At 38.7% G+C, this 13253-nt stretch overlaps 1 protein-coding gene across 5 annotated transcripts in view; it reads left to right on the top strand.

The window, feature by feature from the left end:
• The window catches only part of UNC79 (unc-79 homolog, NALCN channel complex subunit), a 267685-nt gene that overhangs the window by 213534 nt on the left and 40898 nt on the right, over window positions 1-13253 (top strand). For all 5 annotated transcript variants that reach the window (XM_043434509.1, XM_043434507.1, XM_043434506.1 and 2 more), the window contains 5 exons: window positions 2500-2612; window positions 2694-2779; window positions 3919-4092; window positions 6782-6850; window positions 10923-11033. In XM_043434509.1, coding sequence (XP_043290444.1) covers window positions 2500-2612; window positions 2694-2779; window positions 3919-4092; window positions 6782-6850; window positions 10923-11033 — 553 coding nt within the window. The remainder of the gene's footprint in view (window positions 1-2499; window positions 2613-2693; window positions 2780-3918; window positions 4093-6781; window positions 6851-10922; window positions 11034-13253) is intronic.

Here is a 13253-nt window from a genome sequence, read left to right as displayed (position 1 = left end):
TTTTCACTGATCCATATGTTACGCTGGAGCTGTAGAGTAAGTCGTGAAGTCAGAGAGTATAAATCTTCCAACTTTGGTTGTCCTTTTCAAGAAGATTAGTTTGGATATTTTAGATTTTTTATGTTTCCATATAAACTTTAGAATAAGCTTTTCAATCTGGGGAGAAAAAGCCTGCTAGGATGTATTCAAACTATAAGTCAATCTGGGGATAAATGACACTATAAAAATATTGTCTTTTAATTCATAAACATAATGTATACTCTCATTTCATTAGTCTTTGTTTCTCTCAGCAGTTTTTTGTGGCTTTCACTGTAGAGATCTTGCATAACTTCTGTTAAATTTACTACCAGAAATTTTGTTTTTTTAAAGCCAGTGTAAACAGAATTAAAAAAAATTTCCATTTTCTTACTTTCTGCTGCTGATATACAAATATACTATTTTTTTAACACTGTACTGTAATAAACTAAATTCACTTTGTTGTAATAGCTGCTTTTTAGACTCCCTGAAATGTAAACATACTTATATGTAAAAAATCATGCCATCTGTAAATAGTGACAGTTTTACCCCTTTCTGATTTTTTATGCCTTTTTTAATTATCCTATTGCAATGACTAGGACCTCCAGTACAATAATAAAGATGTGAGTGAGCATCCTTGCCTTGTTCCTAATCTGACAAGAAAAGCATTTGTTATCTCACAATTAATTATGTTTACTATAGGTTTTCATAAGTGCCCTTATCCAGAAAGGATGATTCCTTCTATTTCTAGTTTTTTGAGAATTTTTTTTATCATGACTTCATGTTGAATTTTGCCAAAGGCACTTAAATAATGGTATGTGTTTTGCACTTTTTTCTTCAAGGTATTAAATTCCATTAATTGAGTTTTGAATATCTAGTCATTCTTACATTCTTGGGATAAATTATTTGGTCATGGCCAATCATTATTCTTATGTACAGTTGGATTCAATGTCCAGGAAGACTATTGGTTTGTCCTTTTTCTTTTTATTTCTTTTATGTTCCTTCTTGGTTTTCGTTCTGGTTTATTTTGTTTTGTTTGTGATGCTTTATCTGATTTTAGCTTTAGGGCTATGCTAGCCTCATAAAATAAACTGGGAAGGGTTCCCTCTTCTAATTTTTGAAAGAGTTTGTGAAAACTTGGTGTCATTTCTTCCTGAAAATTGTTTTTGACCTATAAGTTTGAACCAGCATATCAGGGTAGACAGACAGAACAATTTAGGTAAGAGGGACTTTATATGAGTTATCTGTCTGGGCTCTTTGATTTCCTCTTTCTTCCTTTCAGCCACTCAGCCAGAATCACCTCTGGGAATGTCCTTTCTGATGCTTTGTGAGATTTTTAATGTTTTAATCTCATTTATTTATTTATTTTTGGCCACACCATGCAGCATGTGGGGCTTCCCCAGTGGCTCAGACAGTAAAGAATCTGCCTGCAATGCAGGAGACAGGGATTCGATTCCTGGGTCAGGAAGATCCCTTGGAGAAGGAAATGGCTACCCACTCCAGTATTTTTGCCTGGAGAATCCTATGGACAGGGGAACCTGGTGGGCTACAGTCCTTGGGATTGCAAAGAGTTGGACATGACCGAGTGATTAACACGTGCAGCATGTGAAATCTTAGTTCCCCAGCCAGGGGTTGGATCCGTGCTCCTTGCAGTGGCAGCATGGAGTGTTAACTCCTGGACTTTCAGGGAAGTCCCTTTTCTGATACGTTGGTCTAAGGGAAGAGGGCACATAATCATCTCTTGGCTCCCTGTTTTGACATGCAGAGGTAGTGCAGAGGGTAAAGGGGAAAACTGGATATATCAAAGTCCTGACCTTTTTACAAGTATCAGTTCAGAGTCCCTAAGAAAATGTGCCTGCTCTTCCAATAGGAATGAACATCTCTCTCTCTGCATTCTTCCTTGGAGGTGCTCAGCCTCATAGCCAACGACACTTTATGGGAGGATCTTACTGATAATCCCCATCCCGAATTCTAGTCCTGACTCTGCCACTCTCTGGACTTGTAACCTTTGTTGTTGTTGTTCAACCACCAAGTCATGTCTAATTCTTTGTGACCCCATGGACTCCAGGCTCCTCTGTCCACTCTCTCCTGGAGTTTGCTCAAATTGGTGTCCACTGAGTCAGTGATGCTAGCTAACCATCTCATCCTCTGCCACCCTCTTCTCCTTTTGCCTTCCATCTTTTCCAGCATCAGGGTCTTTGCCGGTTACCTTTTCTCTCTGGACCTGGGAACCCTCATCTGCACAGTGGGGTGGCTGGAGTTAGTCTGAGACCAACTCTGGCATTACCTGGTTCCCTCTTTCTAAAAGCTTACTGTTAACAGTGATTCCGTGTGACTGGAATATTTCATCTCATTAATGCAAGTGACAATGAGTTATTCTGTAAGAGGACAGATGTGCATGTGAATAAATAAGTAAATAAGTATCTGAACTCATGCTCGATGCTCCAAGATTCCTTGTTCTTTCCTCTCCCTGCTCAACCCCAGCATGATGGTCCCCGGCAATGCAGCTGGGGTGGCCAAGCAGTTCCTGCGCTGTATCTTCCATCAGCTGGCTCCCAATGGCATCTTCCCACAGCTGTTCCAGAGCACCATCAAAGGTAATTCATCCATGGGGGAGGCTGACACGTGGCTAGTCACTGAAAGGCGAGCGCTACTAAATCTGACCATTGACTTTCCAGATGGGACTTTTTTACGGACCTTGGCCACGTCTCTGATGGACTTCAATGAGCTGAGCTCTATTGCTGCTCTCAGCCAGCTCTTGGAGGTAGGTTTGCCTTGTCGACACTCTAAGCCCCTGCTGAAATCGCTTCTGAGAAAGAAATTCAAAGTCATTTAATTTAAATATTAAAATTTTAAATGTTAAATTAGAGGCTGTATAATTTAAAATGTAAAAGCTTAAAAGATAAAAATGGCCAATGCATAGAATAGTCAGTTGGACATTGCTATTTAGTGTGGATGTACTTAAAGCTTTTGGACCCCCTCACTAACGGGTGGATGCCAGCCTCTGAGCACTCACTCTGAGCTTTCAAAATGTGTGGTGGATAAAGCCGTGTGCGCTGCATTATGCAACTTTAGATTCAAATTTCAGCTTCACAGCTTTGTTTATCTCAGGATCTGGGTTCAAAGTCTGCCTATTTTCTGTATCTCAAGACTTGAAGTCAGTTCACACCTCCACAGCTTATTCATTGTATCACTTAACTTGGAGTCTGTCTCTCTTCCTCTACTTATTAACTCTTTCAGTTAACTTGGATGGTTGGCAGCTTGCCGTGGGGACTTTGCTGTTCCTATAATGTGTGTTAATCACTCAGTCATGTCCGACTCTTTGTGACCCCATGGACTGTAGCTCTCCAGGCTCCTCTGTCCTTGGAACTTTCCAGGCAAGGATACTGGAGTGGGTTGCCATTCCCTTCTCCAGGGGATCTTCCCAACCATGGGATTGAATCCGGGTTTCCCGCATTGCAGGCAGATTCTTTACTGTCTGAGCCACCAGGGAAGTTTTTTAAGAGAATGAGCAAGTTTCCTGAAATTCAAATTTGGAGTGAGAGGAACAGCCATGGAGAGTTTCTGTGTGTGTTAATCGCTGCTGGTAGAGATACTAGCAAGCATCATTCACTCTGTCTTCTGAACACCTGACCACGCCAACTGTAGATCCTGGAAAGGTATTTCCAGTTTCCTGCTCACGTTTCACCTTTTCTCACTGAGTCAAAAATCACAATTCCCCCTACCCCCAAGTATCTATAGATTAGTTCATTTTTCTCTGTATTCATGCCAGGTACAAAGCTTACACACAACACATGTTTTTAACGTGAGTATATGATTTAAAAAAAACTGATCTTCACCAAACAGCTGTCTGAATTCCCACACCATTTCAGCAGTTGATTGCCTATGCTTTTGTGTTTTTAGGGTCTAAATAACAAAAAGAATTTACCAGCAGGGGGTGCTATGATACGCTGTTTGGAAAACATTGCTACCTTCATGGAAGCTTTGCCCATGGATTCTCCTAGTAGCCTCTGGACCACAATCAGCAATCAGTTTCAGACATTTTTTGCCAAGCTGCCTTGTGTTTTACCTCTCAAGGTAAGCTGAACCCAGGATTTCATTTTAAATCACTTCCTTACTGTTTGCAGGCCACCTGGTCTAGGAAGATTTAACGTTTCGTAAAGGGCTAGAAGGAATCTCTGTTAGCCACAGAGTAGAAAGTGTTATTGAGATTTTCTCTCCAAATATTGCAGAATGACATTAATATTCAGTGGGCATTCTGACTTAGTGATTTCATGTTTCCAGTTGATTAAAAAATAAAAAGTTCAGGAAGATATTAGTAGATTGTGTTTATAAAATATTCTGAAATGGATGTTAAATAAATTTGTAAATAAATAGTTTCATCTGAAAGGAGACCAGACATATAATGTAAAGCTTCAATTTTAGAGAATTATCTAAACTTCTGTGTTTGTGAATAAAGTACTTGCAAGACCAAGATGATATTTCTGTTTGACGGCTTTACGCCCGTCCCCACCCTCACTCCCTACCCAGTGCCATGCCACCCTCCAAGAATACCACACAATTATCTAGCTGGAAATCTGGTAGCCTAAGGAACATTTTCAACATGCACCCATTCAATGCAAAGACAGAATCGTATACTGTTAAAACTGGAAGAGACCTAAAAACACCATCCTTTTCGATACTCCCATCTTTCCAGACGGAGAACTGCAAATTCAGAGAGATAGTGGCAGTGAAAAGATCAGAACTCAAGTCTTCTGACTAGTGTCCTTTCCACCAGTAGACTCTTAGAGTCATTCTCAGACAAGAGTGAATTGAAGGCATTCAGGTCTCCACAGCAGGGAGAAAAGAGGTGGCTAGTAGTAACCACCATTATGTCTTTGAACCTCATGGGTTCCGCAAGCTTTTTGTGCTTTATCCAGATCACAGAATGAAAATATTCAACTCACAACAAAATAAATCACTTGTTGATCTGCCAAGTGAAGTTACATGTTGGCAGCACCACTTCTGAAATCAGTATTACATATATGTAACATGTTTTTTTTTTTTTTTTTAAATCCAACCATCTCTGATAATACTTTTTCTTAATTGGCAAATTTGGAAAATATGACCTTCAATAATGTCTGTAAGGATGACAGTTCAGGGACCCTTAGCTTGGTGTGTTCTGCTTTCTGAGTCTGAAATTACTGTGAGGAGCAGGAATACTGAGATCTTTAGCATCTCTCATGTTCTCTCATCCTTGTCTATCCAGAAATCTGAAATAGTTGAATAAATCCAGGCAAAGAGGATGAATACCTTGAAACTATGTATGTATATAGCTACTGTACAGATACACTGAGGAATGCAAGTGCATGCATTTTAACAAGACCACATGGATCTTCTCTAGGACTGGAAAGCCGGTCAGGGCCATTCATTGTTTACGAGCCACACACTGGTAGAGAAGGGGTGAGGGGCAGGCATGGCAAATTTGTAAGCCTAATTTACAGCAGTCAGCCCTGTTCAAAGGGACCCTGACTGCAAGGTAAACGAGTAGAGTGGAGTGAGATGAGAAGGAGAATCGAGATTCTTGAGAACTAGAAAACACATCCTTTCTAACGGGATTCCAGTCAGTTGTTATTTGAGAATGCCTTCCTTGTGTTGCTCATCTCCCCACGTTTTCCAGGATATTTCCTGACTTCCTTCATAGGTCACTATGGGGACCTGATGAGCAGCTGGTCTCCCTGGTCTAAAGTAATGTAAATGTCACATCAACTCCTATGGGTATTGAGCAGATTAAATAGAGCAATGGTTTTCTTAGAAGGTTCTTGTGAAATACTTTCAGAATTTATCTGAAAACTCACCCTGCTGGATTCTATCTGGGCACTTCCTCTGACCATCCTGTTTTGTATTTAATCTCTGGGGAAAAGATTAAGCCATTGAGAGACTTTCTGTAGACTTTCTGAGACTTTCTCATCAATTTAGAGAAATGGATTTCAAACTTCAGTGTGTATCAGGGTCCCCGATGGACTTGCAAAAAGTCTAACTCCTGGGCCTTATTCTGAGAACTTCCAGTTCAGCAGGGTTATGACCTGAGGATTTGCATTCCAACTAGTTTCCAGGTAATACTGATGCCGCTAGTCCATGCATCACACTTGAAGAACCACTGAGTTTGTTTATACTATCTTAAAGAGGATAATATTCTACACAACTGCAGAGATCCGCTGTTGTGATATCATTAACCATGTTAAATAATATCATTGCTTATTCTTGCTGTAACATTTTTCCCCCAATCCCAAAACATATTATTTTAAAAGTACATTTTGATGTGGAATTGTGCCAAAATACAGTGCTGTTTGATTTGTGAGGCATGGTTTTCTTTTGTAGAAACTTTACTGCTTTCCCCCAGGTTTTTGTTATGTCTTTTAGTAGCAGAGAAAGGACAGATTAAACATTCTTTATTTGGATTAATAACTCTAATTATTTTAAATTGATCTAAATAGGTTTTTTATTTCAACATGGCCTTTCACAAATTACCTCTTTAGAACTGGGCACATTTAATATCAATTAATATTATTTAATTGTTTAACTGTTTAATGAATGACTTAATTAAATTTTTTAAAGCTAAGAATTCTTTTTTTTTTCCCAACATGAATGTATAACATGGAAACCTGTAAGAAGGCAGATATATTTCAGATATTTTTCCTAACATAAATTTGCTTGGAGAAAATATATGAAGCAGAAGATGTATTAAGAAGAGTACTGACTTTTGTTTTTTTGTATTGGTTCACAGTGTTCTTTAGACTCCAGTTTGAGAATTATGATTTGCCTCTTGAAGATACCCTCTACCAATGCCACAAGGGTATGTATGTTTCAGAAAAACATAGCTAGTTGGTTATGCAGTTATTTTTTTAATTGCTTTTTATTGGAGTATAGTTGCGTTACAAGGTTGTGTTAGTTTCTGCTGCCCAGCAAAGTGAATCAGCTATGCATGTACGTATAGCCCCTCTTTTCTGGGTTTCCTTCCCATTTAGGTCACCATAGCGCATTGAGTCCTGGAGAAGGAAATGGCAGCCCACTCCAGTACTCTTGCCTGGAGAATCCTGTGGATGGAGGAGCCTGGTGGGCTGCTGTCCATGGGGTCACACAGAGTTGGACATGACTGAGGCGACTGAGCCTGCATGCATACATTGGAGAAGGACATGGCAACCCACTCCAGTGTTCTTGCCTGGAGAATCCCAGGGATGGAGGAGCCTGGCGGGCTGCCGTCTATGGGGTCGCGCAGAGTTGGACACGACTGAAATGACTTAGCAGCATCAGCAGCAGCATATTGAGTCCAGTTCCCTGAGTTCTGCAGTAGGTTCTCATTAGTTACCTATTTTATACATAGTATCAAAAGTATCAATATCCCAATCTCCCAATTCATCCCCACTCTTTCTCCCTTGGTAATCAGTTGTTTTTTAACCCCACAACCACAGACATGTAATAATACTGAAGAGATAGTTATCACATACTAAATGCTTCACTTTCAACCTTTTGAAAGTGCCTAATATGAAAAAACTCTAATAGATCACAATATCATTGGTTCTCTTAGTCCCGGGCCACATCCATCGGTTCATCCCCCAATACCATGATCTAGATGATCCTTCCAAACACAGATCTGTTTGCATAGTTTCCTTGCTTAAAATCCTTGTTAGCTTCTCCTTTCTTTTAAGATAATGTCCTGATTCCTTAATGGAGCATGCAAGAAGGTTCTTCATTAACTTGCAAGCCTACCTTTCTAGTTTAGTCTTTGGCTGCTTGCCCCATCCCCATGCTTCCTGTGTACTTTCAGAATCACTATCATCATCACCATCAAAACAACAACTACTGTTGGTTGAGCACTTACCATATGGCAGACAGGGTGCTAATTACTATACATTTATCATCTTATTTAAGTTCATACTTCCTTGCCTTTGCTTAGGCTATTTCCTTTGCCTGAAATGCTTTATACCCTTATTGGAGACTAAGCTCTTTCTCATTCTTCAAGATGAGAATTTGATTCCATTCCAATTTTAAAATGGAAAGCTCAGGACTTCCCTTATAGCTCAGTTGGTAAAGAATCCACCTACTGCAGGGGACCCTGGTTCGGTTCCTGGGTTGGGAAGATCTGCTGCAGAAGAGATAGGTGACCCACTCCAGTATTCTTGGGCTTCCCTTATGGTTCAGCTGGTAAAGAATCTGCGTGCAATGCAGGAGACCTGGGTTCGATCCCTGAGTTAGGAAGATTCCCCTGGAGAAGGGAAAGGCTACTCACTCCAATATTCTGGCCTGGAGAATTCCATGGACTGTATAGTCCATGGGGTTGCAAAAAGTTGGACACAACTGAGTGACTTTTGCTTTCACCAATTTTAAAAAGGCTCACATTCTCTGTAGCAACTTTGCTAGATCCACACTCTATCAGATCCACAGTACCTGATAGAGCTCTCTGTATTAGCAGTTATCCTGTCGTCTCCCTGGTGAGCCTGTGAGCTTTACAAAGTCCAGCACTATGTCTTATTCACTTTTGTATTCCTGGCTACGTTTTCAGGCTGTGTTATATGCAAAAATGCAATAGTTTGTATTGCAATGGATTATAGTTATGGGAAGTACCAAGTAGTTACTAGATGTACCAAGAAGGCACATCCCTTGTAACTTTTTACCTTGACTTTGCTTGCATAGACTCATGGAAAACTGCAAAGATATTATTTAGTCTAGGCTGTTCATTTAGAGATATAGGATCAGAGAAATGAAGCGTCTTGACCAAGGTCACATAGCTGGTTAATGGAAGATTTGAGACTTGAATCTAGGTTCTTTGATTTCAAGTTTTTGTCTCTAGTACCGTACTGCCCTATTACCATGCTGCTTTACTAGATAAAAGAGCAAGTTTCTATATAGGTTCAATCCAGGGTTTCTTTTTTTTTTTTTTAGCCAATAAGGATGTATTATGTATCAACACAGGCATATTTCTCTCCCCAATCATCCATTATTAGTGTTTCAAGGCAACAGCATTTATACAGAGCAAAGAATACTGAATCGATAGTACTATTTTAAAGAGTGTCTTTAAGATTTTCTGTATGGAAAGCACTACATGGTTCCTGTGGGTAATACAGATAACCAACATAGTTCCTATCTTCAGGGGCAGCTAACATGTAATGAATTCATTTTTGTGTCCATAAGGAAAAGGACCCCAAAATGCACAAAATTTTTGATATAGTCATTCTTTTCCTCAGAATCTATTCTGAAGAAACAAGTGCAAATTTCATGCAAAAATATATTTGTTGAGATCTTTTTATACAATAAAATCTGACTTGTGGCCATTAAGCTGGATCTATATGAAGAATTAAATAGCCATGGAAATTTCAGATATTACTATCTTAGCAAAGTGTATTATTATATTTGTGCCAGATTTCAACTGAGTAAACTGGTGTGTAAAGAAGAAGAGAAATATATCAAAATGTTATGTGGGAATATGGAGGACTTATTTCCTTATCTTTACTTTTCTACAGATCCTCCTTTTGCACACTGAGCATGTGTTACTTTTATAATCCAGACAGGACCATAGAGGTTGAGAAATAGTGGAAATCGCAGCATAAAAGTCCTTTGGAGTCCAATTAAAATCCTGTCTTCCCTATAGAGCAGTTCTCTCTCTGGAAGATTGCCCCGGAATTTGAGTTTGAATTGCATTCAATAGCTGTATGGCCTTAGGCAAGTTACTTGTCTACTTAACTGTCTCAGCAGCAGAATGGGGATATTAAAGCTTCAGAGATGTGCAGATCATAACTAACAGTGATGAGAGGCTTACTGTTGCCAAGTGCTTTACTTACATCATCTTCTTTAATTCTCACAGCAATATTGAGATGGAGGTCATTGTTATCATCATTTTACATGGGAGAAAATAAAGTCCAGAGATGTTAAATCACATATTCAAAATCACAGAGAGCTAAAATTTGCTCTCTATGTAAAATTCTAGAGTTTGTGTCATTAATTATTATAATATATTGTCTCACCACGATTTTTATAAGAATTTTATAAATGATGAGGTAAATGATATAAAAGCATCTAACTCTGACTGATACTTAGTAGGTACTCAGGAAATGTTTCCAAGTGACTTAAGAAAGCATATGGATCTATAACTGACTCTTTATGGATTGGATTCAGAAGGGAAAGTGAGAAATGACAATGCTTTCCTGGTAAACATTGATAGGAATCTGAGTCCTGATGAGTTTTATTAAGCTAATAGTCCTTTGGTACTTACATGCAAGGGTGGTTTTTGCTACTTAACTGAGATGACAGATTTCTAGGTCTGATGAGCTAGGGCTTCCCTGATAACTCAGATGGTAAAGAATCTGCCAGCAGTGCTGAAGACTGTGGTTTGATCCCTGGGTCAGGAAGATCCCCTGGAGAAGGGAATGGCTACCCACTCCAGTATTCTTGCCTGGAGAATCCCATGAACAGATAAGTCTGGCGGGCTATAGTCCATGGGGTCACAAAGAGTTAGACATGACTGAGCAACTTTTACTTCACTTCACTTAGGTCTGATTAACTCATAAATGCCTAAAGATTCAGAGAAATAGTACCGGAGATCCTCACACAGACATCACAGAGTCTCGATTGCTTAGGGGTGGGTATGAGGATAAGATTAGAGAGTTAGGTTGGTTTATAAGTGATGCCACTTGGAAAGATGGATTTTTTGTTTTTGAGCAATAAAATGATTAAATCATGTTCTTTGAGCTACGGATTGAAGACTCAGTTCTTGTTAGACCAACCAGTTTGCTACAGTAGCCACCTGGCAACAGATTTTAAATTAAAGAATGATCCCCATTGGTTAAAGTGTCATTAGACTTTAAGTCCTCTTTTTTTTTTTTTTATGAAAGAAGCAGCGATTGATTTTTTTGGCCCCAATCTCATTGCAGAGTTTGTTGGAACCATTTTCAAAACTGCTCAGCTTTGTAATTCAGAATGCCGTCTTCACGTTGGCCTACCTGGTGGAGGTGTGTGGCTTATGTTACCGAGCTTTCACTAAGGTAAGGTTGCATGTTTGTGTGTGTCCTGGGAAACTGAAAACTGGTAGAAACATATTCTTTCTAATCAGTATCAAATCCCTCTTAGGTGAGTTGCCTCAACATAATTTAAAATGAATAATTCTACTGAGGTCTAATAAAAATCATCAGAAGGAAACACTTTGTACACACAAATATATAATCTGTATGTTAAATATGCAGATTTGGAGAACTGAGGGTCATATGGTTTACAGGAGAAGAGGTATTTTGAATGAAATGAAGTAATGGTCTAAATGACCTCTAATGTCTTTTTCAAGTTCACCATTGCATGATTAGTGGGCTAGTCATCAGCATATATCAATTTTATACCCAAAGTAGAAAAATATCAGCTTGTTGTTTGTAAAAGCCAGTGGAGAGGTCCTTAATTCTCATCATCTGTCTGTTTCCCAGTTCTGGGTTCTTGGTCTCTGAGATTGTAATCTCATCTTTTGTCATCTTGCATTGATAATGGTTTCTCTATTGCATTATCTTTAGTATCCCCTGCCCCACTACTGAGGAAGTGGAAAAGTACTGCTTGCTCAATGCATATAGCAGCCTTGTTGGTACTGGAAAAGCAGAAGGCGGGTCAAATAGAGAGCATGTCTGTCCTTAGAACAAAGTGTCAATGTTACTTCTCTGACTTCCAAATTATCCAAGTTTATTTTCAGTGGGGTTTCTGTGTCTGCTGTTTCCTCTTAAACGTTCAGAATACTCCTTTATTCATGTTGTTCACTTCTACAGGCCCTTTATTTTCTCATAAAAATCTAATTTTATATCAAGGTTTTCATTCTATTTAAAACATTCGTTTCCTTTCTTACCATCACGTGTCCATTCTGCCATGTTAACTGTTTTGTGATAATCTTCTGTTTAATCTTTCTGACTGTAAACTATATTACTCTGCCTGGAGCAATATGTTTTCTAAATACCGAAATAATCAATATTTTTTTCTTCTTTCAAATTCTTCCTGAAAAATGGCTTCTTTTCCTTTTTTTCCGCTGAAGAAAATAGATCTGTAAGACAGCACCAAATGCAATGAAAAGATATTCTATTTTTAGAAGTCACTTTATTTCTTAATTTTCTTTATGTGTGATTTGTTTAAATTATGTATATATATTTAGAGGAAGAACCGTAATGAGTTTGTACTTTCTGTGTTGTATACTGTAAATATTGATTACATCAGACCTTCCACTATTTTAAAATCAAGATATTCTTGGTTTTGAGTATTCATCATGCATTATATCCCCTCAAAATCTGTCAGAGCTTTAGTGGCCGGTCATTTCTTGTCATCTACCCTTCCTCATTCTGCAACTCACAATGACAGTTTTAGAAATCTTTGATCTAGGTTGTTCCCACTTTCTTTATAGATAATGAGAAACTATAAGAAATAGTTAAAGAAAGAGCAGTATCTAATTGAGTCTTTCCCCTTGTTTAATCAAAAGAAAAGTCATGGAAAGGTAAGCGCTTTGGAGGCTTTTCTGTTAGATATTCAGGCAAGCTTGATAACTTGACAGCTGTCCCACTTAAAATGCTGGAAGTGCAGGATGAAATGTAATAAACATGATTTTAAATATATAGCTAATTTTATCAGAGTGAAAGGGGCAAAAATGAAGAGGGAATTGAGAACCAGAGTGATATGCATATAAACTGATATTGTAATAGTCTTGGGTTAGGGAAATTGTCTTGGTAAACTTAGCGGCTTGAATTTTTTGTTTTTAACTGAAGTATAGTTGATGTTGGACTTCCCTGGTGACTCAGTGGTAAATAATCTGCCTGTCAATGCAAGAGACTTGGGTTTGATCCCCGGGTCAGGAAGATCCCCTGGAGAAGGAAATGGCAAACCACCCCAGTATGCTTGCCTGGGAAATCCCATGGACAGAGGAGCCTGGCGGGCTACAGTCCACGGCATTGCAAAGAGTTGGGTACAAATTAGCAACTAAACAATAGCATAGTTGATGTACAATATTATATGAATTGCAAGTGTATAATATAGTGATTTATAATTTATAAGGCTTATACTCCATTTATATAGTTATTATTAAAAATTGGCTATATCCCTGTATTGTACAATATATTCCTGTAGCTTATCTTGCACTCAGTAGCTTGTACCTCTTAGTTCCCTGCTGTCTTCCCTCTCTCCACTGGTAACCACTGGTTTGTTCTCTATATATGTGCGTCTGTTTCTTTTTTATTATATTCTTTAGTGGC

The sequence above is a fragment of the Cervus canadensis genome, chromosome 17 (assembly GCF_019320065.1).
Source record: "Cervus canadensis isolate Bull #8, Minnesota chromosome 17, ASM1932006v1, whole genome shotgun sequence".
Lineage (NCBI taxonomy): Eukaryota > Metazoa > Chordata > Mammalia > Artiodactyla > Cervidae > Cervus > Cervus canadensis.
The sequence above is the reverse complement of the archived record's forward strand: the minus strand, read 5'-3'. Positions and strand labels throughout refer to the sequence as shown.